Source organism: Haliotis rufescens, unplaced genomic scaffold, assembly GCF_023055435.1.
Source record: "Haliotis rufescens isolate VD_foot unplaced genomic scaffold, xgHalRufe1.0.p SCAF_20, whole genome shotgun sequence".
NCBI classification, from domain to species: Eukaryota; Metazoa; Mollusca; class Gastropoda; order Lepetellida; family Haliotidae; genus Haliotis; species Haliotis rufescens.
In genome coordinates this window covers 16,428,036-16,448,942 of record NW_025963891.1, presented here as the reverse complement: position 1 = coordinate 16,448,942, position 20,907 = coordinate 16,428,036, and the positions used below count along the sequence as shown (strand labels likewise).

The following is a 20,907-nucleotide window of genomic DNA, read 5'->3' as shown; positions in this document are numbered from 1 at the left end:
GAAGGTTAACGTCGCGTTCAAGATTATTGCACTCATATAGCGACGTGCGTTTAACCTCCCCCTATCCGGGCAGACCCTCTATCCTCTACACAATGGGTGATGAACTGCAGTGACTATTTCAACAGCTCGTTATTGTAATGTGTGAAAAAAGCTAATTGTGACCTAACCTGTGGACATACTGAAATGAAAGACTGACAGACCCGATCCCGTTAGTCGCCTCTTAGGACAAGCAATGCCGCCATTTATGCGAGCAAGGGTTGCTGAAGATTTATCCTGCCCCGGATCTTCACGGGTCATTTCGGATTTGAGGTGAGGTCAAATTGGGTTTAACGTCGCGTCCAAGATTATTGCACTTATATAGCGACGTGCATGCACGTGTGTGTGTTTGTGTGGCTGCTTGTACTAGTCCGTACTGATGCCGATTTATAGTGCTAGCTCACTGAGATACCATGCCGCAGTTTAACATGAATACCCCACTCAGACACAGTATACTGACTCCGAGCCGACCAGTCCTTGTTTTAGCCCCTTAATGCCGAGCGCCAGACAGGGTAACAACAAGTACCATCTTTTAACGTCTCTTGGTATGACGCAGCCGGGGATCGAACCCCGGACTTTCCGCTCTACCACTAGACCACGGAGGCGGTCATTTCGGATTTGAAGAAAGGACACATTGATCATTGAGCGGCAGAAAGCAACTCCGCAGAGCGACCTAAGTAAATGACCATCCGCTGTATCAGTGAGTGAGTGAGTGAGTTTGGTTTTACGCCGCCTTTAACAATATTCCATCAATATCACGGCGGGGAACACCAGAAATGGTCGTCATACATCTTTCCCATGTCGAGAATCGAACCTGCGTCTTTTGGGTAGTGTCAAGGCATCATGTGTTCTCTGACCTCGTATGATGAGTCCCCTCCCGTCCACCCCGCGTTCATTCAATGGTTCCTCTACGCCAAGGTCATCGTCCTTGAAGGTCCGCCGATGCACCTGGTACGTGGAGAGAAAAACGTGGCGTGAGGTGACAGTTTACACAGTGTTCAGGACAATGTTTCAATGTTTGCAACGCATTCGTTCTTTCGCATACTGTTGTATCGTTGTGTTCCTGACGTGAAGGTTCTTGAGATAATTTCAAACTGTATGCTTTTTGTTGTTTGTTTTGTTTGTTGTTTAACGCCGCACTCATCAATATTCAACCTGTATGACGGCGGTGTGTGAATAATCGAGTCTGGACCAGAAACTCAAGTGACTGACATCATGAGCATCGATCCACGCAATTGGGATACGATGACATGCATCAACCAAGTCAGCGTAGTCGCCTCTTCTCGGGGCCGCAGTCATATAGCTGGAATATTGCTGAGTGCGGCGTTAAACAACACACAAACAAACTCTTACGACAAGCATAATCGCCTTTTACGGCAAGCATTGTTTGCTGAAGACCTATTCTACCCCGGATCTTCGAGGGTCTCAAACAGTATGCGCCTCCCTGAAAAGGAGTGAGTGAGTGAGTTAAGTTTTAACGTCACATCGACAATATCTCAGCCATACGGTGACGAGAAATGATTGATAATACAGATATTTACGCTTAATAAAAACCTGTCATCGATGGACACATATTCTACGATTAAAAACTTGGCAGAAATAAATTGACTTTGAATAACGTGGTCCTACATACCCTCACTAGGGGAAATCATTTTACACTACTTCAACCCCCTTCGAGGGTACAGCCACCAACAATCAAATATATTCTTCTGATTATTTAAAAATCCTTTATTTTGCACAAAACATATTCATCAAAATTTATGCAACAAACAGCGACAGAGGAAATGATACAGACACTGATTAATGTCGTCTTTGAAAGAAGGGACACAGCCTTGGGTAATTACAATGATTTCCAGAATAAAATGATACTGTTTGCTGAAAAGTGTGTCATCACATCACCAAAGACAATCAAAGGGAGACAACTCGTTTGGGAATGTTGTTTTGCTGTGGCAGCTGCTGTAGCTCTTACAGGAACGAAATCTACAACGTTCTTCAAGATGTAATTGTGACCGTGTTCTTGGAGACGTTTAAGGATGAAAAACTTCTTCACCCTACAGGGAATACTCACCATCAGCTCCATCTGCCCGTCATTCAGACTACCCCCACCCTGACACCGGTCTGTGAGCACCGTCAGCTGAATGTTCCGTTCTTCGTCCTGAGGGGCCGGATCATACATCAATAGGGAGGCCATAGGGAGGTCATGGGGGAAGTCATACATGAATGGGGAAGTCGTACATGAATGGGGAGGTCGTACATCAATAATTGATTTGTTTGTTTATGGGTTTACGCCGCACTCAGCAATATTCCAGCTATATGACGGCGGTCTGTACATAATCGAGTCTGGACCAGATAATCCAGTGATAGAGATCACGAGCATCGATCCACGCAATTGGGATACGATGACATGTATCAACCAAGTCAGAGAGCCTGTCAATGATTGAGGTGAAATAAGGTTTTAATGTCGCGTCCAAGAGTATTGCACTTATATAGCGACGTGCATGTGTGTGTGTGTGTGTGTGTGTGTGTGTGTGTGCGTGCGTGTGTGCGTGTGTGCGTGCGCACGGCGGCTTGTACTAGTCCGGACTGATGCCGATTTATAGTGCTAGCTCACGGGCGCCAGACAGGATAACAACAAGTACCATCTTTTAACGTCTTTTGATATGACAAGGTCACGGGGACATATTCCCGGAATCCTACAGGGTAGCTTGTACAAGCCGCGGTTGTCAGGATTGCATGAATTCGTGCTTTTCGTGCGTGATCGACACACCGCTTGGTAAACCTGCCTCCTGTGGGTAGGCGTAGTATTAGTTACCAGGCCGTTGTTATGCTGCTGAAACGGACGGAAGAATAATCGTACCTTGAGGAACATCCTCGCTGTGACAGGGTAGTAGTTCCCCGACACAGGGCTCGTAACGTTCAGTGACCACGTCTCCCGGTGGTCCCTCCTGGTGGTGTATAACAGTATAATGTTAGCGTGCAACCAACACCCCTACCACAACCCCCCACCCCACCCCACCCCACGACACACACACACCTTTGTATGACTGAATTACGGACCAAGTCATAAGTAACCTCTCCCCTTCTCAACTCGCCCTCCCCCATCTTTGAAAAAATATATGACCTGAGTTTTTTTCCATCTTTTTCAACAAATATTGTGCATTACTATGCATCCCTACTGTCGATGCCGTCCTCGGCGTCAGTTTGAGTGTATAGTACAAGGGACTTACAGTGTCTCGATTTCTCAAGGTGACATACATATGTATATGACTCTAGATGTTACCGTCTAGGAATAGTCTCTCTGCCGTTTGAGTCTGTGAAAAACATTCCATTCGTATCGAGATCTGTCGTGAATCTTGATATGACCTCCTTCGTTTCTTGCATGCTGGTACAAAGGAACCGATCAACATTATTACAAAAACACATTTCTGTGTGTAATATTACTCCGCTACTTTAAATTTCACTTAAATGCTGGTACAAAGGAACCGATCAACATTATTACAAAAACACATTTATGTGTGTAATATTAGTCCGCTACTTTAAATCTCACTTAAATGCTGGTACAAAGGAACCGATCAACATTATTACAAAAACACATTTCTGTGTGTAATATTAGTCCGCTACTTTAAATCTCACTTAAATGCTGGTACAAAGGAACCGATCAACATTATTACAAAAACACATTTCTGTGTGTAATATTACTCCGCTACTTTAAATTTCACTTAAATGCTGGTACAAAGGAACCGATCAACATTATTACAAAAACACATTTCTGTGTGTAATATTACTCCGCTACTTTAAATTTCACTTAAATGCTGGTACAAAGGAACCGATCAACATTATTACAAAAACACATTTCTGTGTGTAATATTAGTCCGCTACTTTAAATTTCACTTAAATGCTGGTACAAAGGAACCGATCAACATTATTACAAGAACACATTTCTGTGTGTAATATTACTCCGCTACTTTAAATTTCACTTAAATGCTGGTACAAAGGAACCGATCAACATTATTACAAGAACATATTTTTGTGTGTAATATTACTCCGTTATCTCTCTTTAATGGTACCTGTGACACATTTGACTTTGTGTAAAACAACTTTGCATGCGATTGTGACGGGTGCTACTGGTGAGGCAGGACACGCTCACCTTTTCACGAACACTTGGTATCATCACTTTTATGGTTGTGAATCATAAACACATGCTCATGACATAGTATATTTGACGAGATTTCTTATGAATATGGAAAGGGTTTTGTTGCTTTTATTTACTTTTCTGGGATTGGTCCAACTGTCCACTCTAGTTCCAGGTAGGGCGCGCCATCATACAGTCTGATCACCTGACTGACCCATGGGCTGAACTCCTGGCGTATCTCCTGGACATTGGGACCCTGGAAATGTGAGACCATGTGATGCAGTGCCGTGATGCAGTGTCGTGATGCAGTGCCGTGATGCAGTGATGCAGTGTCGTGATGCAGTGTCGTGATGAAGGCTTTGGTGAAATCCCAGGGACGGTTTTGGTGCGGACAAACCTAAAATCTAAAACCTTGGACTGTCTTTGATTCGACCCGACATTCAAAGGATCCTGGCATGCTTCAGGGGGACAACTCTGCACAACTATCCGTGGTGCCTTAGACGACTGCACGATGAATATTCAAGAGGTCGACAAGCGAAATCCTTACTTGTTACTGTCGTATAAAAACGTAAGTGTTGATTTGACTAATGTTTGCATGTTTGTGATATTCCAGCGGTCTGTACATAATCGAGTCTGGACCAGACAATCCATGGATTCACATCATGAACATCGATCGACGCTATTGGCAGACGATGACATGCAACAACCATGTCAGTGAGCCTAACCACCCGACCCCGCAAGTCGCCTCTAAAGACATGCATAGTCGCCTTTTACGGCAAGCATAGGTAGCATCTATCTATTCAACTGGGAAACGATGACATGCATCATCCAAGTCAGCCAGCCGGACCACCCGATCCCGGTAGTCGCCTCTTACGGCAACCATCTTACGGCAAGCATGGGTTGCTGAAGACCTATTCCCTACCCGGATGTTCACGGGTCTGTAGGATATTTAGCAACAGGGGGTAACACATTTCTGGCTTAGTGAAGCTTTGCGCCGCTTCCAGAAATGACGGGAGACACCAAGCATGTACTGCACGCACTTCACGTTCTCGGGAACCCGTGTAGGGCCAACTAACGCTTTGCCCAACAGCTGTCTCAAGGCTACGGTTAAACGGATCACATAGTCCTCAAAATCGGAATTCACTTTCACCTGCATCATATATGACTAGTGACAGTGGTCATTCGCGAGGCTACATGGCTGACACGTGTAGTCCAGCCACCAACTGCAAGTGGACATGATTCTCAACTCAAGGAGTGAGTGAGTTGATTTAACGCCGCTTATTCCAGTTATATCACGGCGTGTCAGCTCAATGTGGGAGGAAAGCCTGAAGTGATACAGGTCTCAGACGTTTACCACTTCGGTGAAACCCACGAGCACGGGTATGGTGCTGACAAACCTAGAAAAATAATAGGGGTGAACCGGGATTCGAACCCACAATCATAAGTTTCTTGCGTGTCCAGGGGACGCAACTCCGCACAGCGAATCGCGGCGCCTTAGACGACTGGGCCACCCGTGCCCCCCTCAACTCAAGGAGAAAATTACCATCACAACAGTTCATGCAAGACTTCATTTTCATCAGATAATGAGATCAACAATTACGTCGGCTACTGCGACAAACACAGGGCTGTAGCACTCATGAGGGGGATCTTACCTTATACGTGTTAACTTTAACACCTTTGGAATTCGGCCTCTTGAGCGGAACTGGCCTTGTGAACTCTCTGGGCACAAAGGCATATGCTCCAGAGGATCGCTTGTGGGAACCTAGGAACCCACCCGTGTGGTCGTTGGGGTCCCTCACCTGACCCGCACTGGACAGGTAATACAGGTACCTCTGCTCCAGCTTGATGTCCACGCCGATCTCCTTGTTCCTCAGGGTCTGGGTCAAGCCCGTGCGGGGGTCAATAGTCAGGGACAGGAACTGGAAGGTTGGAAGCAGGCGTCCGTCAAAACAGATACTGTACATGGCGTTAATTCGCCGGTCAGGGTCAAACACATTGAGGTTCATACATTTTACCCACATGGTGAGGTGAGTTGAAATTGGGTTTAACGTCGCGTCCAAGATTATTGCACTTATATAGCGACGTGCATGCACGTGTATGTGTGTGTGTGGCTGCTTGTACTAGTCCGGACTGATGCCGATTTATAGTGCTAGCTCACTGAGATACCATGCCGCAGTTTAACCCCACTCAGACACAGTATACTGACTCCGAGCCGACCAGTCCTTGTTTTAGCCCCTTAATGCCGAGCGCCAGACAGGGTAACAACAAGTACAATCTTTTAACGTCTTTTGGTATGACGCGGCCCGGGATCGAACCCTGGACCTTCCGCTCTCCGGGCGGACACTCTACCACAAGACTACGGAGGCGGTCTTTACCCACATGGACCTCGAACCCGGTCTTCAATGAATGCTGGAACTACTTGGCTACCCTAGCGCCTTTATAGCAGATAAAAATCTTCGATAGGAAACAATCGATATTTATATAAAATGTGACTTGGTGATTTTCGGAAATAGGCAGGGTGTCAGTATATAAATGTGTACCTGATTAGTGATGTAGTATCGGCCAGTCCCAATGTCTTCTCTTGGTGGTATTAGGGTGGCGTCTGTGGGTGGGTGCAGAAATAATACCACAGGAACAATGTGCTAAGAGGTATTGTTGCATAATGACCTTGTTGCATTGTTGCAACATTCGTAAACAAACAATGCTATAATTAAACGCCTATATGGCTCACATTGTAATCATTTGATTGTTATTAAAACGATTACCCTTTATAGTTATATACTACTCAAAACGTTATAGACGGTTAAAACTGGATGAAAGAATCAGTGACATTAACTTTATGAGTTGTATAGTATTTGATGCTGGCGCTCATCAACTCATGTTGTTTGTTTGTTTGTTTGTTTGATATTAAACGCCGCACTCAGCAATATTCCAGCTATATGACGGCGGTCTGTAAACAATCGAGTCTGGACTAGGCAATCCAGTGATTGACATTATGAGCATCGATCCACGCAATTGGGATACGATGACATGCATCAACCAAGTCAGCGAGCCTTATAACCCAATCCCGTTAGTCGCCTCTTACGACAAGCATGGGTTGCTGAAGACCTATTCTACCCCGGATGTTCACGGGTCTCATCAACTTTTGTCCTACCCTTGTCAGTTTCAATCTTGTACACTGCGAATCCAAACGGCGGAAGTATGGCTTCAAACACAACATCGACCCGGGGCTTCCTTACACCTCGCTCTGGAATTCTCAGAGTGGATTCCGTAAATGGCACAATCTGTAGACGTTTGGGACATACAATCTATTAATCCTTCAAAACTGAGAGTGTGAAAGATATTTTCTACCGCAGTCAGTAATATTCTATCAAATCACGGAGGCCTGTAAGATCCAAACCTACCATGCAGTGGTCTGCAGCAATAGTAAAGCATAAAAGTTGGTTGGTTGGTTTGTTGTTTAACGCCGCACTCAGCAATATTCCAGCTATATGACGGCGGTCTGTAAATAATCGAGACTGGACCAGATGATCCAGTGATTGACATCATGAGCATCGTTCCACGCATAGGGATCGATGTCATGTATCAACCAAGAAAACGAGCCTGACCACCCGATCCCGTTAGTCGCCTTTTACGACAGGCATAGTCGCCTTTTACGGCAAGCATGGGTTGCTGAAGACAAATTCTACCCCTGATATTCACGGGTAAACGCATAAAAGCGTCCTGGTATTATGACATCACACGCTTTAACCAACCAATAGCTATCTTAGTGGCCCTTATGACAACACTGGCAAGTTGACGGTAAAAGAATGGCAAATGATTAATCTTAGTCTCCACAGTTATGACATAGTCCTCAAAACAAAATGGTTTCAATACAGTATTATTCATAAAATTATGGATTGCTGTACAACATGGGATATGAAGAATAGTTTTTATTGCAATTTTTGTTAACGAGAAAATCAAACGTTAATGCACATATCTTCATTGTGAAATTGTAAAACATGTCTGAAACAACCTTTTAAAATAGATCAAAGACAAAACTAGAAATGTCAAAATTGACAATTTTGTCAAGAAAAACGAAATGTTTTAAATCACAGTATAACTAACACTGGAATAGTTGTTTGTTATTGTCCATATATACTTTGTATGTGAACTATATTCTGTAAACTTATTGTTTGAGTACTCCAAAAAGAAATAAAATAAAATAAAAATATTTACAAATAGTGACTCCCAAGTTATTATTGTGTGTGTGTGTGCGCGTGCGTGCATGCGTGCGTGCGTGTCTACCTGAGCTTCTGTAGCCTGAGATTTGGGTCCCGTGACGATGTAGTGCTGTACCGCCATAGGAAGACGTAGCCAGTGCGACACAGGCTGACCCAGAGGATTGAACACAGTCACGAACAGCTGCAACAGGCGGAGACGTCGGGAACGTCAGTATTGCCCCCACGCTCTCAATGTCATAACAAACAACTCTGGGAGAGAATCATTGTTCATATTTTCAAGGTCCCGAGCCACATTGAGTGAGTGAATCTTGTTTTCCATCAATGATATTCCAGCAATATTACGGCGGCCTGAAATTAGTCGAATCTGGGCCAGGCTGGGTAATAGAGTGAGTGAGTTGGGTATTACGCCGCTTCTAACTGTATTCCAGTTATATCACGGCGTGTCAGCTTAATGTGGGAGGAAAGCCCGAAGTGATGCAGGTTTCAGACGTTTACCACTTCGGTGAAACCCACGAGCACGGGTATGGTGCTGACAAACCTAGAAACATAATTGGGGCGAAGCGGGATTCGAACCCACAATCATAGGTTTCTGGCATGCCTAAGGGACGCAACTCCGCACAGCGAATCACGGCGCCTAAGACAACGTTTTGCTTAAGTGCATCATTATCCCCGACATCTGATTTGTCTACAAGAAACAACAAAACATCCACACACGGACATAAACCTTCCTCTGTTGGTCCTGTTCTCTTCATCCGCAACTGTACACCCATCCACTGTACACCAGTCTACTGTACAACTGTGTACTGTACACATACCTTGTCAGCTGTCTCCGTGATCTGACACACACTAATGTTGAGGCGGTTACAAAAATGCTGCGTCGGAAGCTTTCTGGTTTTCTCTGTAAGGAGCTTCTGGTAGGCGGTATTCACAACATACTGCAACATACATTGGACGGATGACGTCGTGTAGAGCAGCGTGCAGTTGTCGGTCTCCACATCGACACATCTGTCGGTCACAAAAAGACAAGACCCCTAATCTACAGGCTAACTTAACGGGTGACTCTCTGTCTCTGCCTACGTCGCCGCATCTACCTCAAGGTACTCCATATGTCAAAGTTAATATTCACAAATTCAAAGACACACAAAGAGCAAAACGGCCATTGAATTAAATACAGGGGAAAAGGGTTCTTGAATATTTGCCCATCAAGTTAGGAGAGCTGTTAATTCTGTGAACTTTGATGGAGGTAGGATGAAATTGGATTTACGCCACTTTCAATTTGTTTGTTTGTTTGTTTGTTTGTTGTTTAACGCCGCACTCAGCATTATTCCAGCTATACGACGGCGGTCTGTTAATAATCGAGTCTGGATCAGACAATCCAGTGATTGATATCATGAGCATCGATCTACGCAATTGGGATACGATGACATGCATCAACCAAGTCAGTGAGCCTGACCACCCGACCCCGTTAGTCGCCTCTTACGACAAGATTGTTGCACTTATGTAGCGTCATCTTGTGCATGCGTGTGCGTGTGCGTGTGCATGCGTGTGCGCGCGTAGGCGCTGGTACATCCATGGCATATCGTAGCTTAGCATGGATAATCCACTCAGGAAAAGTATACCGACTCCCAGCCGACCAGTCCGTGTTTACCCCTTAATGCCGAAAGCTAGGCAGGGTAACAACAAATACCATCTTTTAACGACTTTTCGACTATAACGTTTACTGTGATAGGACCGACCTGACATGCTCTCTCCCCCTCGCTCAGCATCTTGTTGTAGTCGTCGGTGACATGCTGTTTTTCCGTCCCCCTGAACACAACAGGTCAAGGTCAGCTGTAGACTAACAGTTCAGTTCAACCAATTCTGTAATGTAGTGTCTTTACGTATTCACCTGTTATTTCACGCAGATTTACTAGAGGCGAAACTACCATGCGGAAAAGCAATTACTTACACCGAAATAAGCATTTTCTTTATAAGTAAACCTCATATTACCATCTTTACAGTCAATTATTAATTCAAACTCTACGCGGTCGAACGTGATATTTATTGTCTGACTTGAAAATCGGAATCTTCACGCACTTAAGGATTTTAGTGGTAGACGGTTTGTGACGTGAGCAAACCGCGCTCACACAATTATTTTCATTATAATACCAGATCGTCGTAAAGATATGAAAAAACAAATCACCATCACATACTACGAATGAACATGATGAAACACGTAATATATCACTAATAAAAAAATAATAAAACATTACCAATATTTGTTACAAATCAAATCAAACAAACTGCAGGAAATAGCGTTTAAGAGCATCTAATTTTTAAAATTTTCTTGTAATCATGCCCCTAAACCCAACTAGCGGGACCTCGTAATACTGGTTCTGCTTGCACTTAAAATCAGTCTAATCTGGACCAGACAATCCAGTGATTGATATCATGAGCATCGAGCAACGCAATTCGGATCGATGACATGCATCAACCAAGTCAGCGAGCCTGACCACCCGATCCCGTTAGTCGCCTTTTACGGCAAGCATTGGCTGCTGAAGACCTATTCTACCCCGGATCTTCACGGGTCTCACATTCTAGGGAAAACCCATCATCAGTCAGACAATTTTACACCGCTGTCGACCATCTTCTAGCTGTACATGACCACGGTTTTGTAAATAGTCGGGCCTTGGGCATAAAGAACCAATGACACGGCATCACCCAGGTCACTGAGCTTTGTCCACCCATTCTGTACTAAACATATTACAATAATATATAATTATATATATATACACACACACATTGCATGACAGATTAACTACAGTAATATGAACGAATCGGGTGTTATTTCACATCTTTTACAGAAACCAACAAGTATTGTATTGAGGATTAATCCACAATCTATGGAAGCCTTTTAGGGGTGGGGTGGTGGTGCACAATTAAGATCTATTTATTGTCTTTGGTGGTAATTTATACAGAAATAAAGATATTTTTTCGAAATAAAAAAAAAGGGGGGGGGGGGGGGGGGGGGTGCGCACCCCTCTCTGTATCCGCCCATGGGTAATCTAGGATGCTCAAGCTTAAAACTTGGAGTTTGTTTGTTGTTTAACGCCACACTCAGCAGTATTCCAGCTATATGATGTCTGTAAATAATCGAGTATGGACCAGACAATCCAGTGATAAACATCATGAGCATCGATCCACGCAATTGGGATCGTCGGCGAGCCTGACCACTCGATCCCGTTAGTCACCTCTTTCCACAAGCCTTTTACGGCAAGTATGGGTTGCTGAAGACCTATTCTTCCCCGGATCTTCACGGGTCCTAAACACTTGGACCTGCCACAAACTGGTCTGGGCGCTACGACTGTCCATGGTACAATAGTGAGTGTTTATACGTACGTGATGGCGTCATGGTGCTGCAGAAGGGCCACCGCTTTCTCTGAAAGGAAATAAACTTTCTTGCATGAGACGAGTAAAAGTCTTTACATTTTGATTTAGCAAAGTAGATGTGGTGGAAGACAACACTGACAACAAGCTGAGGTCAATAGTATCAGATAAATATGTCGTCATGTGATAGGAGTGTAGTTAACGTTCCCGATTCTTGTCATGTGTAGAGTCTTGCAGAAAATGTCTGACGCGTTGATTGGAATGTCGCGACTGGAAACGAATAAAAGAGGGCGAGTAGTGTTTACGGTCTCAGTATGACAGCTCGTTACACCACGAAGCGGTTTAACAATACTTCGACGGAGAATCGAACACGGATGTTCGGCTTGACGAGCGAATACTTCAACCACCAGGCGCCATACGAGGATCCTCCTACAAAGTTTACCAACAGGTGACGTGAAATGAGATTGGTCAGGATCTACAAACACGCTCCATTCTTTTTTTGCATGCAGCATTAATAAAATGTGGAGTATTAGACAATGTCTAACTGGAAAGGGTCATGTTGGATTCAAATTATTTCAAGATAACGAACAAAAACCTTTGGTAATACATCTTAGAATAACGCGCCACCGTGAATTACTGGTCACATCCCCGATTAGTCAGTGTATTAATCTCTCCCATATGATATATACCCTCTAAAAGAAGTAGGGGGTATTCATTTATTTTGTTTTGTTTGTTGTTTAACGCTGTACTCAGCAATATTCCAGCAATATGACGTCGGTCTGTAAATAATCGAGTCTGGACAGGATAATCCAGTCATTGCTGATGACGTCACTCCCTAAAGGGCGCTTTGAGAATCATAATAGAATGACAATTGAAGTAACTAAATAAAAGAGAATGCAATGAACAAGGAGGTTCATGTTAATGTAATGGCAATATTTACATAGGAAAAGACACTACAAGAACACGCTCCTCAAATAGTTCCTCAAATTCAAGAATCGGACCTGAAGGTTGACGGACGGGCGGACTGACAGTTGTATTCCTTGAAGTAGGGGTAACAGCCAAGTTCTTGAGAATATAGTGTGTAGGGGATATACAAACTAGATAATAGTGTCTAGGGTATATATGTACAAGAATGTACTAGAATATAGTGCGAAGGCTATTCACATGGTAGAATATAGTGCGAAGGCTATTTACATGGTAGAATATAGTGTGAAGGATATTTACATGGTAGAATATAGTGTGAAGGCTATTTACATGGTAGAATATAGTGCGAAGGCTATTTACATGGTAGAATATAGTGCGAAGGCTATTTACATGGTAGAATATAGTGTGAAGGCTATTTACATGGTAGAATATAGTGTGAAGGCTATTAACATGGTAGAATATAGTGTGAAGGCTATTTACATGGTAGAATATAGTGTGAAGGCTATTTACATGGTAGAACATAGTCAAAGGCTATTTACATGGTAGAATATAGTGTGAAGGCTATTTACATGGTAGAATATAGTGTGAAGGCTATTTACATGGTAGAATATATATAGTGTAGAGGGGATATATGTTCTAGAATATAGTGTGAAGGGTATGCATAAATATATATATACTAGAATGTAGTGTGTAGGGCACGCACGCACGCACGCACGAACGCACGATATACTCGACCATGCCTACAAGCACATGTACCCACTCAACACAGCGATATCCCTGCTAACTTGAGTCAGTCGGGCAAGTACCGTCAGCATTTTGCATGTCTGAAAGAAGAAATAATGTGTGCAAGTTTTAATTTTGTGAATGATTATTACGGGTCACATGTAGCTTTGACCATATTGTCAGATTGCATTCACTCAAAGGTCACTTTATCTAGATACTAAATGAAACATATTATGCATATCAACGTAGCAGTTGACTAGTTGGACAGAAATGAGTCACATGCTGGCTACTAAATATAAGAGTTAATGCTTTCTCCACCTGGAGACATCTAATGACAGTGAAGGGAGTGACATGTTTTCTCAACTGCAGTAAGCTACTATCTACGAAGGGGGTCACATGCTTTCCCCAACTGTAGTATGCTGCTATGTACGAGGGGAGTGGTATGCTTTCCCCTTCTGTAGTAAGCTGCTATCTACGAAGGGAGTGGCATGCTTTCCCCAACTGTAGTGAGCTGCTATGTACGAAGGGAGTGACTTGCTTTCCCCTGCTGAAGTACGCTACTATCTACGATGGGAGTGACATGCTTTCCCCAACTGTAGTAAGCCGCTATGTACGAAGGATGTGGCATGCTTTCCCCAACTGTAGTAAGCTGATATCTACGATGGGAGTGGCATGCTTTCCCCAACTGTAGTAAGCCGCTATGTACGAAGGATGTGGCATGCTTTCCTCAACTGTAGTAAGCTGCTATCTACGATGGGAGTGGCATGCTTTCCCCAACTGTAGTAAGCTGCTATGTACGAAGGATGTGGCATGCTTTCCCCAACTGTAGTAAGCTGCTATCTACGAAGGGAGTGACATGCTTTCCCCAACTGTAGGTAGCTGCTATGTACGAAGGATGTGGCATGCTTCCCCCAACTGTAGTAAGCTACTATCTACGAAGGGAGTGGCATGCTTTCCCCAACTGTAGTGAGCTGCTATCTACGAAGGGAGTGGCATGCTTTCCCCAACTGTAGTAAGCTGCTATCTACGAAGGGAGTGGCATGCTTTCCCCAACTGTAGTAAGCTGCTATGTACGAAGGATGTGGCATGCTTTCCCCTGCTGTAGTAAGCTGCTATCTACGAAGGGAGTGACATGCTTTCCCCAACTGTATGGAGCTGCTTTGTACGAAGGGAGTGACTTGCTTTCCCCTGCTGTAGTAAGCTACTATCTACGAAGGGAGTGGCATGCTTTCCCCAACTGTAGTAAGCTGCTATGTACGAAGGAAGTGGCATGCTTTCCCCAGCTGTAGTAAGCTGCTATGTACGAAGGGAGTGACATGCTTTCACCAACTGTAGTAAGCTACTGCCCACGAAGGAAGTGAATGTTTTCCTACCTGTAGTAAGCTGCTGGCCGTCTTCACATGGCGCTTGAGTCCGGGTCTGCTGGTGAAGAAGCCCGTCCAGAAGGTGTTGGGGATGGTTGAGTACGGGAAGAAGTCGCCAGACATTCTGCTGAACTTGACACCCTCCTTGTTGACGCTGTTGATGTAGCAGCTTGGGGTGGAGTACAGAGCGTGCACGACGCTGCCGAACTTTTGCTGACGTTGCAAAGAAAATACAGCAATATTGTTAGTCAGTGGTGAGTGTGTGAGTATGTTTGTGTTTACGTCTGCGGGTGTGCGTGTGTGCGTGTGTGCGTGCGTGTGTGTGTTTGCGGGGGCAGCTTGAACTAGTCCGGACATTATCGTGGTACCACACTGAGATAGATATTTAACATGGATACCCCACTCAGTATACAAGTCGCGTTAAAGATTATTGCGTGTGCGTGCGTGCGTGCGTGCGTGGTTGAACGCGGCACTCAGCGATATTCCAGCTACATGTGACGCCCGCCTGTTAATAATCGAGTCTGGACCAGTCATCGATTTCCGCCCCGATAAACTAGCTATAAGTTATTAACATGAGCACCGAACCAAGCCCTGTGTAAAGATATAAGTGTCAGTCACGTCACTCACTGTAGCCCCTGATCATTTCAGTCGGTTCACACAGGAATGGGACGCTGGGGACCTGTACTGCTCCGAACACACAGGAGGTCATTAAGCACACAATGGGATGTCGATACATGTTTCATCTTGTGTTTTGCTACTATACGATGTAATGCCAGACATTATGAACACACCGAGGACAAGTTATATTTGTTTTTTTGTTTGTTGTTTAACGCCGCACTCAGCAATATTCCAGCTATATGACCACGGTCTGTAAATAATCGAGTCTGGACCAGACAATCCAGTGATTGATATCATGAGCATCGCTCCACGCAACTAGGATCGATGACATGCCTGAACCAAGTCAGCGAGCCTGACCACCCGATTCCGTTAGTCGTCTTTTACGACAAGCATAGACACCTTTTACGGCAAGCATGGGTTGCTGAAGACCTATTCTTCCCAGGATCTTCACGGGTCCCCTTGACCTGCATTTACCTCAGCGTTGACTGTGGCTATCAGCTGATCCAGACCCTCGTACCAGTAGGCGGCGGAGCGGAAGGCGAAGTCCCCACCCACGGGGATCAGGATGTGGCTGGACTTGTAGGACTCCGCCTGAAGAGTTCCACAAATTGATTTTATTTTTTGTTCTGTTGCTTAACGCCGTACTGAGCAATATTCCAGCTACATGACGGCGTTCTGTACATAATCGAGTCTGGACCAGACAATTCAGTGATTGACATCATAAGCATCGACACACGCAATTGGGATACGATGATATGCATCAACAAAGTCAGCGAGCCTGACCAGCCGATCCTGTTAGTCGACTCTTACGACAAGCATCCAGTATCTAGTCTATGAATCGTTTCACTGATAGGGGAAGAGTTGTAAAGAGAAGAATGTTTAAATAATTTTACAATACCAGAAAAACTTAATTAAGATTGGAGACCCATAAGTTGCATAAAACATTAGAAATCCATTTTATAAGTTGAGTGAGTGAGTGAGTGGGTGAAAATGGTTTTACGCCGCTTTGAGCAATATTCCAGCAATATCACGGCGGGGGACCCCAGAAATGGGCTTCACATATTGTATCCATGTGGGTTATCGAACCTGGGTCTGGGCGTGACGAAAGGAACGTTTTAACCACTCGGCTACCCAAACGTCCCTAAGTTGTAAGAGTGAGTGAGTGAGTGAGTTGGGTTTAACGCCGCTTATAACAATATTCCAGTTATATCGCGGCGTGTTAGATTAATGTGGGAGGAAAGCTCGAAGTGATGTAGGTCTTAGACGTTTACCACTTCGGTGAAACCCACGAGCACGGGTATGGTGCTGACAAACCTAGAAACATAATCAGGGTGAACCGGGATTCGAACCCACAATCATAGGTTTCTGGCGTGCCCAAGGGAAGCAACTCTGCACAGCGAATCGTAGCGCCTTAGACGACTGGGCCACCCATACCCCCTTAAGTTGTAAGAAAGATGAGATACCCCTTAGGCCTTGGGATGATGGATATGCAGGCACAGGTAAGCTCTGCTTCTGAAACCCTATGTGATGGCCCAAAGGACTGAACGAGCCTATTTCTGTACCCACAACCAACTACATACCCACTTCACTGCAAGGTTGATGAGCGCTTTAGCCTCCATCTTCCGTATCCGTTTCTGAAACATAAGATACAACTTGACGCCAGTCAAAACCCTCATGTGTACAAAACAGTTCCATACACATGACTGTTCTATCATGGACAACACAGTTCTCTGATCAGAATCATGTCCTATTTAACTATATAATTACGTCCTTAAGGGCCGCTTTATTGAGCTGTATGTCAGCCAACCGTAAAGACAAGGGCACTCAACTCCCCTTGTCTTATCACACTTAGTAATTGAGCGTCCGCCTGGAGAGCGGTAGGTCCGGGGTTCGATCCCCGGATCGATAATGTGTTTGAGTGGAGTATTCATGTTAAACTGCGGTATCTCACTCACTCACTCTCAAACTCTATTTCACCTTACCCCTCACCGCGAGGAATGTAGCGTCTATGCGTTACAAACATGGTTTGGATCAATGAGACACGTGTTTGTCCAGTCGCAATCCACGTCCTTCAGACATTTGGGTGAGGTGAAATGAGGTTTAACGTCGCGTCCAAGATTATTGCACTTATATAGCGACGTTCATGTACGTGTGTGTGTTTGTGTGGCTGTTTGTACTAGTCCGGACTGATGCCGATTTATAGTGCTAGCTCACTGAGATACCATGCCGCAGTTTAACATGAATATCCATCTCAGACACAGTATACTGACTCCGAGCCGACCAGTCCTTGTTTCAGCCCCTTAATGCCGAGCGCCAGACAGGGTAACAACAAGTACCATCTTTTAACGTCTTTTGGTATGACGCGGCCGGGGATCGAACCCCGGACCTTCCGCTCACCGGGCGGACGCTCTACCACTAGACCACGGAGGCGGTCCCAGACATTGGGAATATTTATTTACAAGATACATACGTATCAAGATTCGTCGCGTTCAAGATCATTTCACTCACGAGGTCCAGCCCTTGTTTATCCCACCATGACGTATGCCAGGCAAGGTAACATCAAGTGCCATCTTTCAACGTATTTTGGTATGACGTGGAATGGGGATCGAATAACCGATCTACCTGGGCAGGCGCTCTGTTCGACGCAACTGTACACAGTGGATCAATGTCTGCTTACTACCCGAAAACAATGGCATGGTCTTTCACTGATTTAACAAAGATACTTAAATAAATGCGGAAGGGGATGGTCCCAGTTATGACGTACGGACGAAGACGGTGGGAGTCCCTCCCAACGTAGGTTGGCCGGGCTGAAATATCCGTCATACAACACACTTGTGAACAGGCTGTTTCCTGGAAGGTCAATACGCTGTATGAGTCAAGCAAACAATCTCTTGTAGAACCTTTAGTGTCTAAACACAATTTTACAAAATACGGGTTCTAATCCAGACTTTGAGTGTTAGAAAACAGACTAAGATATACATGAGGAACCTATCACAATGTTGAATATACAATTTGACTTTGAATATTTTACCGGAGATAGGCGACCCGTGAAGATGCGGGGTAGAATAGGCCATCAGCAACCCAAGCTTGCCGTAAGAGGCGACAAACGGGATCGGGTGGTCAGGCTCGCTGAATTGGTTGATGCATGTCATCGATCCCAATTGAGTGGATCGATGCTCATGATATTAATCACTTGATTGTCTGTTCCAGACTCGATTATTTACAGACCGCCGTCATATAGCTGGATTATTGCTGAGTGCGGCGTTAAACAACAAACAATCAAACAAACCAGAGATAAGCTATATCACGAGACAATATTATACACGACTAACAAGGCATCACTGAGCTACTGAAATCTATCCATGTCGGGCTTTAATGACATCGATTTCCGTTTCGATAAACAATAGGTTGAAACCATGAGCATCAGGTCACGCCCTGTAGGGTGACATAAATATCAGTCACGTCACACATTGTCATATAGTACCCGCTATATTTTTGTTTGAGACGCCTCTTCTCGAGGCAAGGGCGTTAACTGACTATAAAAGTCCACATTCCACCCTTGCCGAACTCGGCTTGAATTTCCAGGCTTGGTCGTATCGCCACCAGTGGCTATTACGAGTTATGTCCCTTCTATATCCCTGCTATTGACCAATCAGATTCCACCTCTCATATCACTAGTCTTGCTTTTGCTTCAAACAAAATGGCGGCGCTCTGTCAAGACGATCGGATCGCTAATCAAGATCTATATTGTAATGTCATATTGTAACGGGTCTTACCATCAAATCACTGGAACACCTCGACTACAAACATGTAAAGTTTTTCAAAATAGCTGTTGACGCCCGGTTTTGCGGTTCACAGTTGAAATCCAAGTTGTTTACGATGTACAGCCAAAATGTAACTCCGGAATTCCAGCCTAGTTTGGCAAGGCTGGGAACTGAACTTCAAAAGTCAGCTAACGCCCTTGCCTCGGGAAGATGTTGAAGATGAAGGTAAGCCATTCCGACAGCTAGGTCGTGGACGTTGAATATGCCAGGCCTAGGTGATGATGTATCTGATCACATCAATTCCCGATATCTCCTTCAAACATTTAGAAAAATACCACCCACTACAGTAATGAATTGAAAAATACCCAGATTTTGTGGACTGGTCACCCACACAGTCTCCATGTCCCGAGACTTGAGTCTTCTTGTGTGGTCCTGGAAATCTATTCGCCCGAGAAAGATAGCGTCAAATCCCATCTGTGGAGAAACAGTGAACTGAGTGAGTGAGTGAGTGAGCTGGGTTTAAAGCCGCTTTTAACAGTGTTACAGTTATATCAAGGCGTGTCAGCTTAATGTGGGAGGAAAGCCCGAAGTGATGCAGGTCTCAGACTTTTACCACTTCGGTAAAACCCACGAGCACGGGTATGGTGCTGACAAACCTAGAAACATAATCGGGGCGAACCGGGATTCGAACCCACAATCATAGGTTTCTGGCGTGCCCAAGGGACGCAACTCTGCACAGCGAATCGCGGCGCCTAGGACGACTGGGCCACCCGTGCCCCCAGTGAACTGAGCATATACACACGATACATAGGAACAGGTATACACATATACTTCAAGGCTATCCAAGCGAGCGTGGTTTTCAACCTTTACCAGCTAATGGAACATCTTGCAAGAAGCACACAGATCTCCCCACAACGTGTCGACCCACGCTTGATTACCCCGTGTATTATTCTTTTTTTCTATCTTGACAAAAGCCTTGGATCTATTCATTAAGGACGTCCATATTTCCACGACTCGTGCCAGTATCGTCCCACACTATATCTCGCGAGTGACTGTAATTTGATTGGGTGGCTGTTTCTTGCGTCATATTCCAGCATTATGACGGCGGTCTGTAAATAATCCCGTTAGTCGCCTCTTACAACAAGAATGTGTTGCTGAAGACCTATTCTACCCTGGATCTTCACGGGACTCATGCCATTCAAATCGGATTGAAAACAAAGCTATGGTCGCTGATCGATCATATCTATTAAAGTGAAGATTGTATCCATGACAATCGGGTGGTGGTCTTTCATTATTTTTACATCCGAACAATCTGTAATTGTCTAAAAATATTTTATTTGCTCTTTTTTAACTGTCAGACGAAAGTCTTATTTTGACTCAAAATAATCTTGTAATGCTCGCAAACACAAACATAGTCCTTCTTACAGGTCTCATTCCATGTTTAGAAAGAAAACAGTCCGTCTACAACGACATCGTTATCCTGCTTTGCCAAAGGTTACAGGTTTCCACGTGTAACAAAGACAATGCCAGGTTATACCAGATCAGACATGAAAGTCCAAGTCTTTCAATTGTTAACAATATTCCAACACTGCAGGGGGAGTAGACTTTCAAGGGTCATTCAGGGGCCAGGGGTGGCCAAGTTATCTCAGACGCCACACGCGCAGTGCAGAGTTGCGTTCCTTTGGCGCACCAATCGTGGGTTCGAATCCCGGTTCGCCCCGATTAATGTTTTTATGTTTGTCAGCACCATATCCGTG

General features: G+C 44.6%; 1 protein-coding gene across 2 annotated transcripts in view; it reads right to left on the bottom strand.

Annotated features, from left to right (window-relative positions):
• LOC124132515 (lysosomal alpha-mannosidase-like) overlaps positions 1 to 20,907 on the bottom strand; it is a 33,783-nt gene that overhangs the window by 4,889 nt on the left and 7,987 nt on the right. For both annotated transcript variants that reach the window (XM_046496460.2, XM_046496466.2), the window contains 18 exons: positions 19,516 to 19,624; positions 18,151 to 18,236; positions 16,967 to 17,020; positions 15,861 to 15,977; positions 14,778 to 14,981; positions 13,442 to 13,505; positions 11,770 to 11,809; positions 10,128 to 10,197; positions 9,207 to 9,326; positions 8,456 to 8,572; positions 7,323 to 7,452; positions 6,709 to 6,770; positions 5,821 to 6,087; positions 4,306 to 4,424; positions 3,317 to 3,418; positions 2,894 to 2,981; positions 2,105 to 2,191; positions 894 to 984 (listed from right to left, as the gene is read on the bottom strand). In XM_046496460.2, coding sequence (XP_046352416.2) covers positions 894 to 984; positions 2,105 to 2,191; positions 2,894 to 2,981; positions 3,317 to 3,418; positions 4,306 to 4,424; positions 5,821 to 6,087; positions 6,709 to 6,770; positions 7,323 to 7,452; positions 8,456 to 8,572; positions 9,207 to 9,326; positions 10,128 to 10,197; positions 11,770 to 11,809; positions 13,442 to 13,505; positions 14,778 to 14,981; positions 15,861 to 15,977; positions 16,967 to 17,020; positions 18,151 to 18,236; positions 19,516 to 19,624 — 1,927 coding nt within the window. The remainder of the gene's footprint in view (positions 1 to 893; positions 985 to 2,104; positions 2,192 to 2,893; positions 2,982 to 3,316; positions 3,419 to 4,305; positions 4,425 to 5,820; positions 6,088 to 6,708; positions 6,771 to 7,322; positions 7,453 to 8,455; positions 8,573 to 9,206; positions 9,327 to 10,127; positions 10,198 to 11,769; positions 11,810 to 13,441; positions 13,506 to 14,777; positions 14,982 to 15,860; positions 15,978 to 16,966; positions 17,021 to 18,150; positions 18,237 to 19,515; positions 19,625 to 20,907) is intronic.